Consider the following 18,906-nt stretch of genomic DNA (forward strand, 5'->3'; position numbering starts at 1 on the left):
AATAAAAATAAAATCATCTGGGCTTAATCTACACACTACGATTGTCCATGGAGTTAAAAAGGAAAATATGCAGTCCTTTGTTGCACAGAAAGAAACAGCGGGGAAGTCGAGGGTTCATTTGGAGATCGTCGTCTAAAGGGAAGCCGGGTGTGGCGAAACGCCCCCCTCCCCGGGAATGTCTGCTGGAGCCTGCGAGTGGGATCACAATGGGCCCATGACCCCCGCTGTGTAAAGAAACTGGCTCCATTTTTCTCCCACCAGCCAGCATCCCATCCAAAGGCACCCGCCGAACTGCACCTACCCTGGCCGCTGGAAGGAAATGAGATAAAAGCCCCTGGAAACTGCATGGAAGTCAAGAATCTCCCTGCGTGCTTCCCCACTGGGACTAATAAAAAACTAACAAACAAACCCAAGAAAAATAAAATAAAATAAATTGACTTGTTCTGTTGCAGATAGAGCAAGACCCTTTGCATCCTCGGAGAATCTGAACTCATAAACCTCATCCGATTCTCTCAGCCCAAGCTGCAAGACTCAGAATATGAATTTCCAAATGCAAAGTCTGCCACCAGACCTTTCCTAAGCAAAGAGCTGCCCATTTTTAATGGCCACGTTGTCCTCCTTCCAGCCATGAATTCCTGCTCGGATATATCTGCCATCGCTTGGGTCTCTGGAGATCTTGTAGGCAGTTTGGATATGGGACCCTGTGGATGCTGGACAGATGGAGGGTTTCCATGGGATAGGGGCGCAAGAATGCTAAAACCCAGTTTGTGCCTTTGCCTCTGCAGGTAAGGGCAGACTAACATGGTTTGCTTGCAACCAAAGCCATGGGGTGTGCATTCCCTAGGACTTCTGCAAGACCTGGGAGAGATAACTGGAGCAGGAACAGAACTGGTAAACATGTCGGATTTTTTCATCTCTCCTTTCAACCTGTCTCGGCATCTGAGGTGAAATAGGGATTAGATTACTATAAAAAGGGACCCCAAAATCAGCCCAAGCCCTTGGTCCCTCAGGATTTGCTCAGGCACTGCATTACTGAGCTCCAACTTTCCCTCTTACTGTCCCGAGACTTATGGGAAGAATTAGGTTCTTTGAGATTTCTTACCCAAAACCCAATTGGAAACCCTTCATTTCCATAGCCTGTTGTTTCTGTAACTGGCTCTGTGCTGAAACATCGAGGAGCTGGTACCTCAGAGGTAGGAGCCCAAGTTAAAAAGCAAAACAAAACAAAAAAAACAACCAAACAAAAAAAATCCCAAATATTTTGCAGTCCAACACGGAGAAACCTCAGAGAGGTTTCAAACCCTCCATGCAAAGGTAGCAGCTCCTGGGTGTCCTGTCCACGGACCAGCATGTGGGAGGTGACAGCAAGTTCCAGGACAGGGGGAAGCCATCCACTCAAAAAGAAAAAAAAAAAAAAAAAAAAAAAAAAAGAAAAAAAAAGTAGGGCAATTAAAGCAGCATGGTTTCTTTTGCAGTGACTCACAAAACCGGAGGACATCAAGGCACTGCTCTGCCGGCCAGAGGTGCTCAGGATTTGGCCACGTGGATTTTTCCAGGTCAAGGACTGCTCTTGGTGCTAAAATCTCCCTATTTTTAAGGTGTTGGGTGGATGCTACATGAAGCGAAGAAGCACTGCCAAGCCTGCCCCCCTGCGTTGCCCCCGGGCAATCTGACGTGCAATGCTCCTCTGAGCACGAGTGAGAACATTTCTCCTCCCTTTGCCAGGGCAGAAACACCTCTGTGCCCTCAGTAGTGGTTCCCAGTCTTATCCTAAACCTTCCATGGGTCCAGGAGTGATTGGGGCCACCCTGGTCACAGTGCTGAGCCCCCTCCTAACACCTCTGGGGACGAGGCAGCAGCCACAGCACCTATTTTAGCAGCAGGACGTGATAGGGAAAATCAACAGGAATGGGATGGTGACCTACTCAGAGGGATTGTTTTAAAACAGGATCAGGCCCCTTTATCACCCTTTGACCACCACCGTCTTCGCCGTGAGAGAGAAACCCAAGGGATCGTGGGCTGTCCCACCCCATGGGCTGTCCCACCCCGGGGGCTCCACCGGTGACGGTACTGGGGATGAGTCTGGGGGGCTGTGGGTCACCTCCCGGGCTCTGCAGGGCAGTGATGGGAGAAAGAAAGGCCAGAGGACGTGTGGAAGACAAACTTTTTTTTTTTTTTCCTTTAATTAGCAAATTTCTTCTTACCCTCATCAAAAGAAAAAAAAAAAACACCCCCGTGCCCCCTACGTGCCCACCGCTCCCGCTGCTGCAAGCGTTCAAAGGCAGAAAGTTGAGAGATGTTTCACATCCCGGCTTGGGGGCAGCTCTGCACCCACCCCATGGCACGCACCAAGGTTTTTTGGGGTGCCAAGCGCACACGGTGCAGGTGCCACGAGGGAGGAGAGGGGAGAGGCAGGTGCAAAATTTGGTGACGTGCTCTTGCCAGGAGCACTCCAAATCCCCCAGGAAAGCTGCGGCCTGGGCCCTTCGGCCAGCAAACGCAGTGCTGGAGGATGTGGATGTGCCCCGAGACGGACTTTGTGTTCCCAGGGCATCATGGGCAGAATTTGGGTTTGCTCTGTGGCTTTGTGGTGCAATGGGAAAGATGCTGAGCACATGCTCGGTGCTGCAGCATCGCTGCGAGCTCAGCTGGGGGGATGCGGGGAGAGAGAAACCACCACCCTCTACTTTGAGTTTGGAAGCTGTAAATAAGAGCACCCCACACTTGGAGGCATCCAGTGCTGCCCCTGCATCCCCAAAATCTGGGTGCCTCAAAGCGATCCCCGAATTTCCTGGTGCCCCTGCCTTCACTGCAGCCCTGTGGGACCCGGAGGGGGAAGCAAGCCCCCTGCAAGCCCCGCAGGGAGATGGTGATGGAGAGGGGGGCAGGAGAAAGGGAACGGTGCTGGGGGGACTTAGCTCAGCCCTTCCCGAGGCCACAGGGCCAGCATCATGCTACGAGTCCCCTTCTTCCCTCCCTCCCATCACCACCTCTCTCCCTGCTGCTGCAGCCCTTATTTCTTGGGAAGAGGTGGAAAGGTTTTTTTTTTGGGGGGTGCCCCGGCCCTCCTGCTCCCCATCCCTCCTTGGCTGGCACAGCCCGGCCCATGTCCCCCCAATACCAAATGTCCCTGTGTCCATCCATCCCTCCTCACGCCGGGACTTGCTTTCAGTGCAACAAGAGGGGAAGGGGAGGAGGAAGAGGAGGAGGAAAGAGACAAAGAACCGGCACCCCAGGAACTCATTGCCTGCTAGCGCTGAGTCAAAGGGCAGTACCGCCTTCCCTCCTCGGGGCTTTGACTGGACTGAGCATCCTTTTTTGGGGTGGATTCAGCAAGGTGAGTGTGCTCCGGGTGCCGGCACACATCGGGGGTGCTCCATGTCCCCCAAAACCCCGACCCCTATTAGTGGGGTCCGCAAGCGGGGCAGTGCATGGGGTGCATGGGGTTGGGAGGAGAGAGGGGGATGCGTGCGAGTGCCCGGGTGTCTGTGTGCACGGGTTTTGGCAAGAGGTCGTTGAGGTTACATGATGCAGCATTTGTTCTTGTGGTTATGAGGGTCCTTAAATCGGAGTCTCTGCTTTGGTCGGTATTTTTCCAAGTACGTCAGCTGCTTGCTGTTGATGGCTCCTCTGCGCTTCCTGCGGGGAATGAGAAAAGAGGGGGTTGGTGCGGGGCAAGACCCTTCTAAACCCACCCATTGTGGGGCCAAAATCCCCTGCCTGGAGCCATAATTTGGGGTTTTGGAGGCTGAAGCTGTGTGCATCCTACATGGATGGTGAAGAGGACAAAATCCAGCAGTGGCACCGCGTTGTATCAGTGCATGCTCCTTGCAAGTGCTGTGGGCTACTCTGCGAGGGCATGGAGGCTGGTTTGCTTGGGGTCACCCTAAAATACTGCGCTGCAGGATAACATGATGGCACAGTCTCCTGCAACAGAAACCTCCAAAAAGCTGAGCTGCACCAGATCTTTCTATTCCCTTGGAGCAGGGCTGCTTTCTCCCTCCTTGGAGACCTTCAAAAGCCACCAGGACGTGGTTCTGGGCACCCTGCTGGAGGTGGCCCTGCTTGAGCAGGGACTGGACCAGCTGGACCCAGAGGTCCCTTCCCACTCCAACCAGTTTGGGGTTTACGTGCTGGAACGCCGCTTGCTGGGGCACTTACTGTCGGATGAACTGGATGGCGTCTTCGTACTTCATCCCACTCTCAATCAAGGCCAGCGCGACGAGGACAGGAGCGCTGAAAGGCAATGGCAGGACGGTCACCCCTCAGCCACGCAGCCCCAATCCAGGAGCTCACGTCCTGTCCTGGGGTGGTGACACCGTGAGGATCACGGGGCTGTAACATTGGCTTTGTGGGCACTCGCCAGCACCGGATTTTAATTTGTAAATTAAAATTTACAGCTGCAAACTCTGCCCCAAAGAGTGGCTGATCCTGGAGGTCAAACCCACAGGATGGAGCTGGCAGCTTTTTGCTGCTCTTTTCATGAGAGGAAGGATTTCAGAAGCAAAGCTTTGTACAAGCAGATCCAAATATACATGCAAAGCACAGCCCCGACCTGCAGCAGGGGCTCCTGGGCTCAGTGGAAGCACTGCAAGAAGATTACAGGAGCAAAACCACTGCTGGGCACCCGCAGCACAGCACTGAGCATCCTTGGTACCCCCTGGTACCCAAAATTAGGAGGCAAGAAGAGCAAGGAGGAGCTCAGGTAGCAGCACATCACTGCCTATTCCCAACATCTCTGCTGCAAAATCCCTGCTAAAAATGGGACAGGATTGGGGAAGAAGGGAGGTTTTTGCTGCTTCGTGCCGGGCTCTGACTTACCGCCCCAAGCCGGCCACGCAGTGCACGGCCACACAGCAGCCGGGGTCTTCGCAGAACTTGGTCTTGAGCAAGTTGAGCCAGTCTTCCACGATCTTGCTGGGAGGAGGCGCTCCGTCATCGAACGGCCAGTCCTGCGAGAACGGGGGAAGAGAAAAACACCGTCAGATCCCCGCGGGGAAAGCCAGAGGGGATTACTTTTATCCCAGGGGGATGCTGTGTGCTGGGAATTGAGCTCAGGGTGCAGCTAGCTGGGGATAGGAGTGGGTTTGGGGTTTTGCAGCACTGCTTTGGCTCAGGGTTTTGTGGGTCGATGGTGTTAGGTTCGGGGTCTTCCATCTAGGAACAGGCTCATCCTTCAGAAGCACCTATATGGCCTCCAGCGTGGTCCTGTCCCCACGTCCTCCTGCCTCCACAGCCCATTGCCTGCCTCCTCCAAGCTCATTTGGGGTTTCACTCAAACGCATTTGCATTTGGCAGCCACCATCCGGACGGCTGCGCTGAGCTTTGGGCAGCTGCAAGCCCCATCCTTCCCCTCGCCGGCACACCCAGCGCCACGAGAACGAAGCCACTTTGCAGGAAATTTAACAAAGGCGATCAGGAGACAGCCAACATCTCCCACTTCCAAAATTCAGCCTGCTGTAGAAAGGCGAGGAGAAAGCAAATACGCAGCCCGGAAAGGATGCTGGGGACATCTGGGAGGCTGCAGATTTGGGGACCCCCTCCGTAACTCTCGCAGAAGCCGAAGGGCTCTGTCCTTCCAGAGGGAGACCCTTCAAACGGGTCCATTTAAAAAGCATCCTTACGAAAAGGCTATTAGGGAACAAAAAAAATAAAAGAAAATTGATTTTCCAAGAGGCTGCTGGGGGCAAGAGCCAAACGGCAGGCTTTGCTCTCTCTCTCGCTGCCGCATCACGTTCCTGGCCATCAGAAAGGGTCCTCGAGATGCACAGACTCAACATTGGGCCTTGGTGATGTAGGAGGTAAAATGGGTGCTGCATTGAGCACCCCCCACCCAGGCTCTGCTCTTGGGGGGTAAGATACATCCATCTCTGTGTAAGATACAGCTATGATGTGCTATAGGGTATCATAGATCGAAGATGTAGATACATTTCTACACAGGACATATCTTACAGAGAGAGACAGCGATATCCCGCGTATAGGATGCATATTTAGGGCACAACCTCTCCTGTCTTACAGACCAAATCCTGCCTTTTACCCCCTTTGTGGTTGGAGTCCTCCAGGCTGAGGTCCTGTACCTAGGAAATAGGTATCTCTATAAGATATAGGATATAGGTATATATAGGATACAGGTACATATAGGATACGTATCTCCCTACACCTATAATTTATCTTATGCAAAGGATGCATTTGTATCTCTCTATATGTATATCTTACATATGGGATATATATCTATATATCTAGGATGTCTTACATCTAGGATATACCTGAACTGGTATCTAGGATATCCCTTTTATCTGGGGTGTATCTATATTGATATCCAGGATATCCCTTATATTTAGGGTATGTCTATATTGATATCAAGGATATCCCTTATATCTAGGGTATATCTATACTGATATCTGGGATATTCCTTGTATCTAGGATATATCTATACTGATATTTAGGAGATCCTTTATATCTAGGGTATATCTATAGGGATATTTAGGATATCTCTTATATTTAGGGTATATCTCTATCGATATCTAGGATATCCCTTATATCTAGGGTATATCTATAACTGATATCTAGGATATCCTTTATATCTAGGCTAAATCTATATTGGTATTTAGGATATCCTTTATATTTAGGGTATTTCTCTATTGATATCTAGGATACCCCTTTTATCTAGGATATATCTTATATAGCGAGAACTCTCCCATCTCCCCACACCACCAAGTTGGGATCCCCAGACCCTTCCCAACAGGGAGAAAACCCTCATGTTTCAGCTGGAGCCCACCAAAAACTGCCTGCCTGCTCTGCAAAGGGCAGGACGGGGGTGCCCCACATCCCCCCAAAAGCTCCTTTGCTGTTTTTCTCCCATTCCTCACTGCCCCCCGAGGCTGGGAAGCGGCTCGCAGCTCACCTAGCACCGACGGTGCCAAATCCCCAGCACGGCAATCCCGCCTGACATCACCTCCAATTATTTATCACTGAGATACAGCCCGGCAGCTGCCAGCTCAGCATCCTTGCCTTTCTTCTCCTTGCTGCTCACTTTGATTCCCCAGGAAAACAAACAAACAAAAAAAAGAGCAAAAAAGCCTCCCGATTCCTAATCCCCTTCAGATAAGGGGTAAGGGGATCGCCGAGGGTAACGGGAACAACGCGCACCTTCCACGTGGGCTCGGTGGCTCTCGTGGCTGCTTCCAAGCCCCAGCACCGGGCAGCAGCGCAGGCAGCTGCGGGCTCGGCTGCATGAGTCACAGTTTCGGCTGCGTGGGCACTGCTTTCTTTTTTTTAAAGCACCAGCCCAATTTCAGCCCGACGCCGGCAAGCGGGGAGCTCGCCCGCCTCTGCCCCAGGCCAAAGTTGGGCTTCGAACCCTGCCTTCAAGCTCCGGGGCAAGAACAATCTCTGCCGAAGAAGGGATGCTGAGCAGACCCCGGGGATGGGGTCTGGGGGCTCAGTTCTGCCCCTGCTTTGGAAATCCTCCTCATCTCTCTCCTCCTGGGCATCACGGTAAAGCAAACACCTGGATTGCCGTGGGCTGGTTTCAAAGCAAGCTGAATTTCTCCTGTTTGGCGCTTCTACCCTCCGCCGACCGAGGAAAGCCTGTGATTTTTCATTTGTTTTGAAAAGAATTTCCCCCCACTTGTTCAAACACTCCCTCTGTGCTGGCTGCGGGGGGGAGCTTTGCTGCAGAAATCCTGTTCGAGCTCAGCGGGAAGCCTCAGCTGCGTGGCAGGGAGCCTGCAGCTCAGACAACACAACAAAACCTCCAAAGGCTTCTGCGGTACCTTGGAAAGGCAGTAATGGCCCCAAACCCACAAACCTCTCCCTCGCCACCCCCTATATCCACCCCAAACACAGCCCAGATACTTCCAGCTCTCCCAGCAAGGAGCTTGTTCATTTTTAAGCCCCCCTTCGTGCACGGACACGAAGCAGAGATGCCGAGTATAAAGCATCGTTGTCTGCTGCTACCCTATGGGACCGGGGAGACCCCGAGCTCCTGCGTGTCCCCCCGTGGAGCCCCATTGCTTTTTGGACCCGTGGGACGTGGGGGTCACGGATGGGGGTGCCCCTCCGGCGCCCACCTACCATGACGGTGATGCCGTCCTTCTCCAGGGGGGTCTTGTCGTAGGTCACTTCACACACTCGCACAACCGTGGTGGCGCCGTACTTCTTCAGATCCTGGGGAGGAAGGGAGAGGAGGGGTCTTACGATGGGCAGAGCTGGAAAAATCCCGCTGGGTTGCACCCTGGTTATTCCCAACATGGTTGAGCTCTGTGATGACCACACGGACCCACAAATCCCCTAAAACTGCATCATGCCCACTCCTCTGGATGCTAGAGCAGAAATTCCCATGGTCTGCTTGGCCTGGGAAGGAAACACTAAACCAAATCCCAAGGAAACTTTAAACCCCGGGGCACCAAACCCCTCGCGTGGGCATGGGGCTGGATTTTTTATCAGGCGTGCCAATGGAGTAATTTAATTTCAAAGCCATGAAGGTATTTGAAAACACATCACATTTCCCATGTAAGCACCCAAGAGAAAGACCAGGACCACAAAATAGAAGGACTAAAAAAACAGGACTAAAACAGCACCTGAGGTCCCAGCACCAAGAGCAAAACCCACAGCACGGGACACGATGCAGAGCTGCAGTGGGTGCCCCAAAGAAAAATCCCCAAAAAAGGGACAAATCCTCCAAAGGAAACGTTATTGGTGTTCAGCAAGGTTTAAATTCCCCCTGCAGAAGCGCGTGGAGATGGATGAGGGCTTGGCGCATCCCTCTGAACGCACTCAGCATCTTGCCCGGGGCTTCTTTGGGACTGACGAAGGCGTTTTGCTGCCGTACCCCGCGAGTTAATTACTCAAACGCACTGCGGGCACGCCGGGACTTGGGTTCCTTCCAGCGGGGCTTAGCACCCGTGGCACAGCTTGCCCCTGGATTACGTGCCGGCATATCAGCCCCGGCTGGGCGCCGCCTGAGATCATCTTGGTGCCTGCTCGTGGTGGGCCGGGGGCTCGGATGATCCCGCTGATCCCTGCCCAGCACACGGCTGCCAAATCGCGGCGAATCCCCGTGTGCTCAGCCAAAAATCGCAGTGGCTGGAAGGGGAATTCTGCCACCAGCACGGGGGTGGCTGTGCCAGGTTTATCCCTCGTGTTCACACGTGTCCCTGGTGCGCACGTGTGTTTTTTTGGGTATGGGGGAGTGCCCGGCTCTCTCGGATGTGCTGAGCTGTTTGGGGTGGGAAATCCTTTATCGAGATGCCGGGGAGGTTGCGTGCATTTGCACATCTCGCTGCAAAAGGTGATGTTTTGCTGGAGCTGGCAGGGGATGCAGTGGGGTTGGCGAAGCTCTGACAAACCCCGTACTCGGGGTCCTCCAAAATATCCTGCCCTAAAAAGCTGGTGATGACAAGGACCTCGTCCAGGATGCCATCGGGGCTGGGGGGTACCAATAGGATTGTGCCGGTGTCCTGTGGATGAGCTACCCCACGGTCCATCCCCACTGCATCCCAAGGAGCCGACTGCAGCTTTAATCCCCCCAAAAGTGCAACGGGACCGCGATCCTTCTTACCTCCAAGAAGGTGCTGAGTGTGGCGTTGGTGGGGTTGTGGGTGATGAGGAACCTCATGTTTTTGTAGCAGACCTCCACCGGCGCAGGGCGGTTCATCCGGGCCATGGTGGGATGGGGGGACGGTGACGCAGAGGTGATGCTGATGGCGGCGGTGGGGGGGGAGGGGGAGGGAAAAATCCAAGAAAAGCGTGGCGTGGAGGGGAAAAGAAAACCCAACACCCCTCTGCGCTTTAAAAAAAAAAAAAAAAAAAAAAAAAAAACACAAAAAAAACACCAAAAACAGGATCGAGAACTCAATGTACAAACGTTGTGCAAATAATCCCAGCTCCTGGGAGCGCGCCGGCTTCCTCGACACACCGCAAGCCCCCCCGGGGTGAAAGCCAAACGGTAGTAATAATATTAATGACAATAATAATAATAATAATTACAAAAAAAAAAAAATAAAAATCCCTTTGCTGTAGTGTCGGCGTCCTCGGCGTGTGCAATGGCGAGCGGCTGTCGCCTCCGGTGCCGCGCTCTAGAAAGGCCTCTGCGTATGGGGATGGTGGTGGCACGGCGGTGGCCCCGTCACGTTACCCCATCGGGGTATGTGGAGTACTTGGGGGCGGCAAGGGGGGCCGGGAGCCTACGGGGCGGCGGCGGCGGCGGCCGGCAGCGGTGCCTGGCTCGGGCAATCCATGCACGGGAGCCTTGAATGGTTAAATCCGAAGGTCGGGACGCCGGGCAAGGCGAGGCGGCCGGGGGCTGCAGTGCTCAAAGCTGCTTCTCGGCACCTCCATAAATCCCGGCGGAGAGCGAGGCTGTAAGGGGAGGGAAAAGTAAAACGCAGAGGTCAGGGCAGCCCCATGAGTCAAACCAAAGGAAGCCCCGGCACCGCTCTCTGTGTCTCCAAAAGCTTCGCGGGGGATGGGATGGGGACACGGAGAAAAAGCCCTATTTGCATCAAGTGGATGGGGCTCGCAGCCCTAATGGCTTGCGCCAAAACCCGCGTCCCCAGTGAGCATCCCCAGCCTCAGCCTGCTCCGATGTTTGGGGTCAGGGGTGAAAGGAGGAGGATGAGAAGGCTCCGAGGTGGTGAAGGGTGAGGGGTCCTGGTGTTCCTGCCCCGCGGGTGCGGGCTGTGCCGGCCGGCACGTGCTTGCCCCAATCCCTCCGCAGCCGCCCGCCTTTTTACGCAACTCGGCAGCGTTTTCGTAACCACCCTGACAGCACCTCCGTGGGGGCGGCGTGTCGGGGCAGCACCCTGATTCCTCACCCATCCCGTCCCTCCAGACCTTACCCGAGTGTCCCGGCAACCTCGGCACTGCGCACAACGCGCCCAGCCTGCCCCTAAGCAGCCACACGCTCCCGGCGCGACTCGAGAGGCTAATGTCAGCCAAATGCATCCCTAATGCTCTTAGGACGACTAAGCCGCCTGCAAATGAGCTTTTTTTTTGGGGGGGGGTGGGGGTTGGCAGAGGAGGGGGAGGTAGGCGGGTGGTTTTGCTGCTGTTGGGGTTGGATGCTCCTTCGCTCGCCCCGCTGCCGGCACACGGCTACCCACGGGGTACCCCGGCAGCACGGGGACACCTCTTTGCCTTTGTGTTGGTGATGGGAAGGGGAAAGCCACGGGGTTTGCCCAGGAGCCAGGTCCTTCCCAGCCACAGCACCCTCCCACAAGAGCACCCAAAGGTGGGCAAGATCAGCAAAATTCAGCCTTAAATGTCTCCCTGGCCACCCAGCCGCCTCTCCCTGAGGTTAAACCAGGGGGAGCAAAACCCAATACGACGACCACCACGCAAACAGCCAAGAGAAGATGGACCTGGAGGAAGATGAGGACGCTGCAAGCCCCATGCTGGGTTGAGAGAAACCCAGAGTTTTCCAAGATCGTCACCCACCGGACTCTTGTTTTGAAGCCCGTCCCTTCCCTGGGTCAGCGGCTGCTTAGCGCCGCGTGGCCGGAGCCTCAAAATAGAACATAAGCACATAAGTAACCAGAGCCGGGCGAGCACGTGCCCCCTCGCCTCTCCTTTCATCTCCTGGAAAGTTTCCCCTGCATCGTTTTACCCCAAAAAGGCTCCGAGGCAAAGAGACAAAGCGGGGCCGGGAGGTGGCTGAGCACCAGCATCGCCGCCGGGCTCCTCAGCACCCAGGTATCGTTTCCAGGCAGCCCACCCGCCTGTTCCCCAAGTGGTTTGAATGCAAAAAAAAATAAACGGGAAAAGGAAATTAAAAAAAAGCCGTGAAGCAGGTGATGTGGCAAGGGGAAGCTTTCCGACTGAAACGTGCCCGAGTTGGCTGTGCAAATCGCGGATTTTCCCGCTGCCGGTGCACTAATTGTTCATTATTTGCAGCACGTGCCAGCCCTGGCGCTGCCCCGGCGCGCAGCACAGCGCCTGGCCCCGCGAGGATGGGTTTATGGAAAGGAGATTGAACGGGGCCAGGCACTAAAACTGAAGGGGATTTCGGCACAGATCCCCTCTGCAGAGCCTGGTCCCACCAAACCCATTTTTTCTGGGTGAGGGACGAAGGAGGAAGGACATGAGGATGGGAACGTGGCATCCACGCCACAGCATTGGTTTGGCTTTTTTTTTTTGCTGAAGAAAAATAATCACCTGTCCTGCGGGGATGCTCTGCAAAACTCAAACCCAGCCTGGATTATGGGGTGGTACCGGCTGCAGTGACGGGTGCAGGGCAGCTGCTGCTTCCTGCAAAGCTTCGTTAAAAACGGGCTTGGTTTGGGGGCCGTGGGGGTGAGTGGGATGTCCCCAGGGGGGATTTTGCAGCCCCCATGGAGAAAATCCTGTTTTGGCGGCTGAGAGGCTGCAAGTTTGGGAGTGAGGTGAGAGCTGCATTTGGGGTCTGATTCGAGCAGCCTCTCAGCATTTTCTTTTTGATATCCAGCTTCACAGACTGGTCGGGGTTGGAAGGGACTGAGGGACTCAGCACTGCACGTCAGGAGCCGTAGTCTGGCCTCCATCAAGCGCTTCGTGCTCCATAGGTGCCCTGCATATTATAGGTTTTTTTTTTTATTGCCTTGGGTGTACTTGCTGCCAGGGATTCACTGGGAATTGATCGTGTCTGAGAAAAGCGAGTGCTCGTTTCCCACAAGGTCTCATTTCCAGGGGAAGCATTTCAAGTATTTTGGCAACTGCACGTCCCAGCAATTCAGCCCAAAAGCCCATAAATTCCTAATGGATTTTCAGTCGCAAATCATCCCTGGCCATACAGGCTGCGGCGTCGATTACCATATTAAGTACGGCAGAACAATGCGGACAAGGGGATTTCAGCTCACATTAATAACCTGCCAAGTGAATAAATACCCTTCAGATGAGAACTCCAGGGGAGCAGGAGGAAGCACAAGCAGTAAATCAGCCCTGGATGAGGATGCGCGGTGGCACGGTGCTGGTCTTCCAGGCTCAAGCTCATCGGGGTGAAGCCCAGTGAAGGAAGGGGCGAGCACTGGGGACTCGCCACGTGGTCCCAAAATGTCCTCATCTTGCAGCTCAGCTTGGCTAACAAGACAGCAGAGTTTTCTTTTGCCTCAATTTGTGCCGAAAACTTCATCTCTGCACGCATACCCGGACTTCAGCTTGCTTGGATGGACAAAGTCCTGTCTCAAAAAACATCTACGTGCATTTTGGAGCTGCTGTGTTACCACGACATGCTGCCAGGATGGGAGTCCCACGGGGATGGGATGCCCACGGACGGATCCTGGTGCACAGCAGGGTGCAGGGAAGAGGATGGTGCTGTCTTTTGTGCCTGAGAAACCCGGAAAAGGGTGACCTGCATGACCCAGACCCAAAGGAGAGTCGCAGTTTGGGGATGGCACAAACCTGGAGGAAGTCACCCAACGAAGCCATGAGCTGGAAATCTCCAGCTCCTATTTACCCCAGGGATGCCCTTCCTAGAGATTCAACCACAAAAGAGGTTTTGTAGACAAGAGTCCCACAAAGATCCAGGTTAAACACACCCTGGCGTGGTGAGGAAGCAGTCACAGAACAACCTAGGTTGGAAAAGACCTCCAAGATCATCAAGTCCAGCCACCAACCCACCGTGTCCCACCACTAAACCATGTCCCTTAGGGCCACATCCACACGTCGCTTGAATACCTCCAGGGATGGCGACTCCACCACTTCCCTGGGCACCCTTCCCCAAGCTGCCTTGGGGTTGTTATGACCCAAGTGGATGGGGATGCTGCTCCAGGACACAGGGACCAAGGCCACCAGCCCAAACCTACATCCTGGAGTGGAGGGGAGCACCAGGCTCTCCCTTCTTAATTATTTATTTGCAGCCTGGTGGCTCCGCGGTGCACACCTTGGCCTCATCCCAGCCATCTGGGGAAGGACCCTGCAATGGCAGGGATGGGGCTGCTCGTCCTCCCCGCACCTTGACGCAAAATAAAGGGCAGATCTTCCTCGATGCAGTTAATGAAAGGGCTTGGTCGATGAGCAGAAGGCAGGCTGCGGGAACAGCCGGTGTTTGGTGTGACGGGGCTTAGCGGGATGCAGCTGCTAAGGTCAGGTTTTCCTAAACACAGCAACTCCCAAAGCAAAGGAAAAGGAAGCTCTGCAGAGCCAAATCGTCGCTCCACGTGGGTTTTTCACTTGGAACAAAGGGCCTTGCTCACCCAGACAATGCGCATCTTACCCGTACATAAATACAGCCATCTCCCGGGCGCACGCATCCCATGCTCAACGTTCACCTTCAGAAAAAAAAACAACTAGCAAAACACCCATCTGTGTTACATCTGCCGGGTGGGTTTCAGCCCACGTAGAAGGCTACCACCAACCTCTTTTTCCACTTATGACCGAGTCCATCTGCTCCTAGCCTCAGCTCACCATCAGCACTCAGCACCACTCAGCATCTCCATCCCTCCACCCCCAAGACAGAAGGCAAGTTTCGGAGGGGTTTTGCACCAACCCACCCCTGATCACGGCGGTGCCGACACCACCACCGTGCCCCAGGACCTGGAGAAGACGCGGGGCCGTCGCAGGGGCCGGCTGGAGGAAAGCGACCGCGCTGAGATTTCCTCCAGCCGCATCCGCGCGGAAGGAAACGGGAACTCGACAGGAAAGGTCCGGGAGGAGAGAGACAAAAACAAGAAACCCCGCAGGAGCCCGGCGGCTGGGGGCAGAGCTGCAGGCGGCCACCGGCACGTCCTGCTCCAGGTGCTGAGCTGCAAAAAGAGGACGAGGAGTTCCTGAATCTCCCTCCACCCCCTTTTAGCACATGGTTAGACACCAGCTCCCACCTAAATTCACAAAAAATGAACCGTGCCTTTATCTCATAGCCCTGGTCGGTTTGAAGGAGTTTGGTGGCATTTAGGGAAGAGGCGAGGATGCTGGCACCATTCGCAAGCAGGAGGCACTTGGGAGGCAGGGAAAAGAGGGAGGACTGGGGAAGATCAGATAGCTCGGCAGACAGACAGACAGATAACAGCACGGTCCTCCCAGCGTTGTGCAAGCAGGGAACGCACCCGAGGCCGGGGTTCGACTCCTTTTTATCTTTTATTTGCACTTTTGTTCTTTGAAGAGGCACCTACAGCCCTGGAGGCAACACGAGATGCTGCAGACATCCCCTTAGCAGCCCTTCCACTGCTGTTTTGGGTTTCACCCCCCCCCTACAACCCTCCCCGAGCAACCTAAATATGGGGTGTGCAGCGATGGCTTTTTTTTTCTCACCACAAAATGCAAAAAAGGCACCAAAAATTCAGCATTTGAGGGGAAAACGATGCGTCCCCCTCCCCATGGGTAACTCACGGGCGATGTGATCCTGGTTTTATGATCCGGGATATCCCCTCCAACGCCTTCCCCCACCGGCTCGCGGCCACGGCACCGACGTCAGAGGCTTTTCCTGGCTTGGATGTGAAGGGAAAGGAGGAAAAAAAATCCAAAAAAAATAAGTAGGGGGGGGGGAGGGGGTGAGGCCAACTCTGCAGGGAATGGTAATTGCACGCTGGAAGCTGGCTGCCTCCCAGATATGCAGAGAGGGTTTTTTGGGGGGAGGGTTTGGCTGTTTGGGGATTGCCGGTCCCTACGCCCCGGCACCCAGTGCACGGGGAACTCCACATACCAGGCGCTGTCTCCGCTCACATCCCTCAGGGATTTCTTTTGGTGGGATGAATCGGAGAAAAATAAAAGGAATTCTTCCTCTGTTGGGACATTTCCAGGCTTGCTCGAGAGCATCCACGGAAAGATAAAACCCAAAGCATCCTCGCCCCGAGGCACAACTGACCCTGGCACCGGCAGTGCCCCTTGGCCGCCACCACCACGTGCTTCTACCACCCCAAATATCCATCGTGGCTGAACGTCTGCTCCTCTGCTCTTGTGGTTTCGAGCAAATCTCATAATCGTGGCAGGTGTCTGAAGGGCAAACGGGAAGCGCCGGGAGCGCGGGCAGCAGCTCGTGGGGACAGGAAGGACAGAAAGGGCTGCTGAGACCTTCCCGTCAAAGCCCGGCTCAAACTTGTGCCAGGAAAGCTATTTTGGGGGGAAAAATAGCATTTTTTTCCTGCATTTTTTCCCCCATTCGCCCCATTGACACCCACACCTCCTGCTCCTGCCACCTCTGCAAGCCCTGAGCAAAGGGCAGAGGCAGCCCTCCCTGCGTCACCGGCGTGTCTTGCACAACCCCACCGGCGACCGACGGACGCTTGTTGACGAAGAAAGGGGGCTCCGGGGGACTCGAGCTACCCCACGGGGCGGATTTCGACCCGCAGGTGGTGTTGCAAGCACGCGCCGTCCCGCAACGTGCCGGGGATGGCAAAACGTGGGATAGGAGGAAACGTGTTTGGGCTGCTTTGCGATAAGCCCTACGGAAAAGATCTCTGGTGGCATCGAGCCAGCATCGATCAGAGAAGCCGAGCTCCTCCGAGTTAGTGGCAGCAGGCTGAGAGGGATTTTATGGCTCCTTGCTCCCTCTTTTAGGTTTCCTCCGGCACTCAGAGCACGTGGGCTGGCAAAAGGGGGTTTGCGAACGCCTCCGAGCCGCCGGTTTCTGATGCACGGGGACAAAACCTCGCAGGGCTTTGGTCTGACCCGCTGCTGCTCTTGCACAAATGCTCAGTGCTGAGAGACGCTGTGCCCGTGTCCCCCACCCACCGGAGCTGGCTGAGCAAATAAAGGTGGTTTGCTCTTAAAGCAAAGATCAAAGGGAACGAAACGCTTGACAGCCCGTCAGTCAGGTAGATGGGGGGCCAGACTGGGAGGAGGAGGAGGAGGCAGAATCAAGAATTGCTTTGGAAGAAGTAGCCCGAGCCAGCAGGTAGATGGTGCTCCGGCAAGGAGATGTTTTGCACAACACCGGGAGGCTTCAGCACTGATTTCTGTAGCAACCGATCTCCCAGATCCCAGAATCACAGACTTCAGATCAGCAACCAGCCGCCTGCCTTGGGGTCACCCAGCACTGAAAGCCTCCAGGAGCAGCATCCAACTTCTTCGGTGGCTTTCTGAGAGCCAGCAACCACCCCAGCATCTCAGGATGAGAAATCACAACCGCCTGCGTGAGCAAAAAGCCTGCTCTGAACGGGAGAGGCCAGAAACGCTGCAGGATGCTGCTGCTCACTCATCTGACCATCCTGAAAGGGAGAGCAAGGGGGATGTCGCGCAGCGCCGCACCGCTGGCTGCAGCGCACCGTGCCCAGGTGATTTTGGAGAGCACTACAGAAGGCTGACGTCTTCCAAGGATGGCAAGAAGGGAAGAAAAGAGGAGATTAAAGCTTTATGGCCAGGAAACCCTTTGCCTACGTTAACAGAGCAGATGCTGTTGCGTGTGAACACCGCAACAGCTCAGGATGCCAAGTCCTGTGGGAATAGTGCGGCAAGGAGCAAACCCCGCAGCAAGGCGCTGCTACCCCAAAGCACCTTTTTCCATGTTCCTGGGACAATGCGGAGGTGGAGCACTCCTCACCCGGAGCTTTTCATGCTCGGAGGAGCCTCCCCCGGCTGGCAGCGCACGCTGCTGCTCCCCGAAATGCCGAGAGGCTTGCAGGAGAGCACCTGATTTCTCGACAAATGCCCAAGAATTGCTTACTCACGAGCACGCTTTGGCTTCGACTTTCTTTCATCGGGGCTATTTGCATAAAACCGGTGCTGCCTTTAGGGAAATGCAAATTCCCTGCAGAACGGGAAGCGTTTGAACGTGCTGGCTGCTGAGCCGCGCCGGGCAGGGACGCAACACTTTTTTATCACCTGAAAATTAAATCAAGGCTGAGATGAGAAAGCCTCCCCGCCCTGCTCAGCAGGAAATCTTCCCCAGCTCTGAGGGCCGGATCCGGCAGGGATGGGACAGACAGGACGCGGCGTTTCATCTGCGCTCTGCACGTCCTCCCCGGCCCCAGGGGGAGGTTTTGATGGCCTGGAGACACGCAAGCTGCTCTGCTCCCCGTGGTTTCAGGGACATCTCGACACCCTGGCGTGGGTGGCATTTCCTGGCCACCCTTGCTGCGCTGGAGCAGGCTCTAAGCAGGCCAAAAGCAAACGAGTTTCCCTGGCTTGGATAAATAAAGCTGCAAGCCTCAATTCATCGGTTCTGATGATGAAGCCAGCAGCCAGCTACCGAAGATAATAAATATTTATTTTCAGGCTCACCTCGATGCATTTTGGCAGAAAACCCGCTGCTGGCTGGGCTGGGCATCTCCATCACCCCTTTCTGCTTAGGGGAACAGAGGTCTTTAGGAGCGGGTTAAATATTTGGCTTGAAATTGGGGCACGGGGACACACGAGATGGATTCAGGCTGGGGGACACGCAGCCATTCCCAGTCCACCCCATACCGGGTGCTCTCTGGGGAGGATTTCTCTCCATCTCTTTTTCCTGCTGCTTCCTAAAGAGTCCGGCTGCAGCAAAGAGAAAATATAACATCGGGGAAAATCTGCAGAGACCATGCAGAAATACCAAGTGCTTAGTGCTGGATCAGTTCCTCCCGTACAAAATCAGCGGTACGGAGAGGCAGCGAAAGGAGGGCATACCTATTAATACACCTGGCTGAAACCCATCAAATTTTAACTGTCTCAGCAGAAAAACCGCATTACAGCGCCCTACGGGAGCCGTGCACAGAGTGCTTGCAGCAGCCAGCACAAAGGATGCCTGGCTACTTTGGCCCCGCACAAGAGAGCTAAGAGCAAAACCGGCCAGGGGATGGGCAGCCCCGAGCATCGAGAGCTTCCCGGCGAAACCAAGCACCAAATGAGGCCGGATCCTCAAACTGTGTCTTTTTTTAGGTTGAAACAGCCTTTTTTTTTCTGCAGGGAAAAGCAAAAGGAGCATACCTAATTGAAGAAAAGAGCCAAGCAAGCATCGTGCATGGGTGGGGCAGCTCATCCCAGTAATTTCACCTCCTTCTAACAAGGCTCGACCTCCCTGCT

General features: G+C 54.7%; 1 protein-coding gene across 2 annotated transcripts in view; it reads right to left on the reverse strand.

The window, feature by feature from the left end:
* Positions 1-2,164: 2,164 nt before the first annotated feature.
* The window catches only part of PTP4A3 (protein tyrosine phosphatase 4A3), a 36,472-nt gene continuing 19,730 nt past the window's right edge, over positions 2,165-18,906 (reverse strand). Inside the window, exons 1-6 of one of the 2 annotated variants that reach the window (XM_035318346.1) lie at positions 15,304-15,326; positions 9,563-10,362; positions 8,077-8,169; positions 4,822-4,952; positions 4,162-4,236; positions 2,165-3,639 (exon numbers count right to left, since the gene is read on the reverse strand). In XM_035318346.1, the coding sequence (XP_035174237.1) occupies positions 3,522-3,639; positions 4,162-4,236; positions 4,822-4,952; positions 8,077-8,169; positions 9,563-9,667 (522 nt within the window). In that variant the 5' untranslated portion in view covers positions 9,668-10,362; positions 15,304-15,326 and the 3' untranslated portion in view covers positions 2,165-3,521. Of the gene's footprint in view, positions 3,640-4,161; positions 4,237-4,821; positions 4,953-8,076; positions 8,170-9,562; positions 10,363-15,303; positions 15,327-18,906 lie in introns of those variants that run through there. The other variant, XM_035318345.1, reaches the window with a different exon arrangement.

Source organism: Oxyura jamaicensis, chromosome 2 (genome assembly GCF_011077185.1).
Source record: "Oxyura jamaicensis isolate SHBP4307 breed ruddy duck chromosome 2, BPBGC_Ojam_1.0, whole genome shotgun sequence".
NCBI classification, from domain to species: domain Eukaryota; kingdom Metazoa; phylum Chordata; class Aves; order Anseriformes; family Anatidae; genus Oxyura; species Oxyura jamaicensis.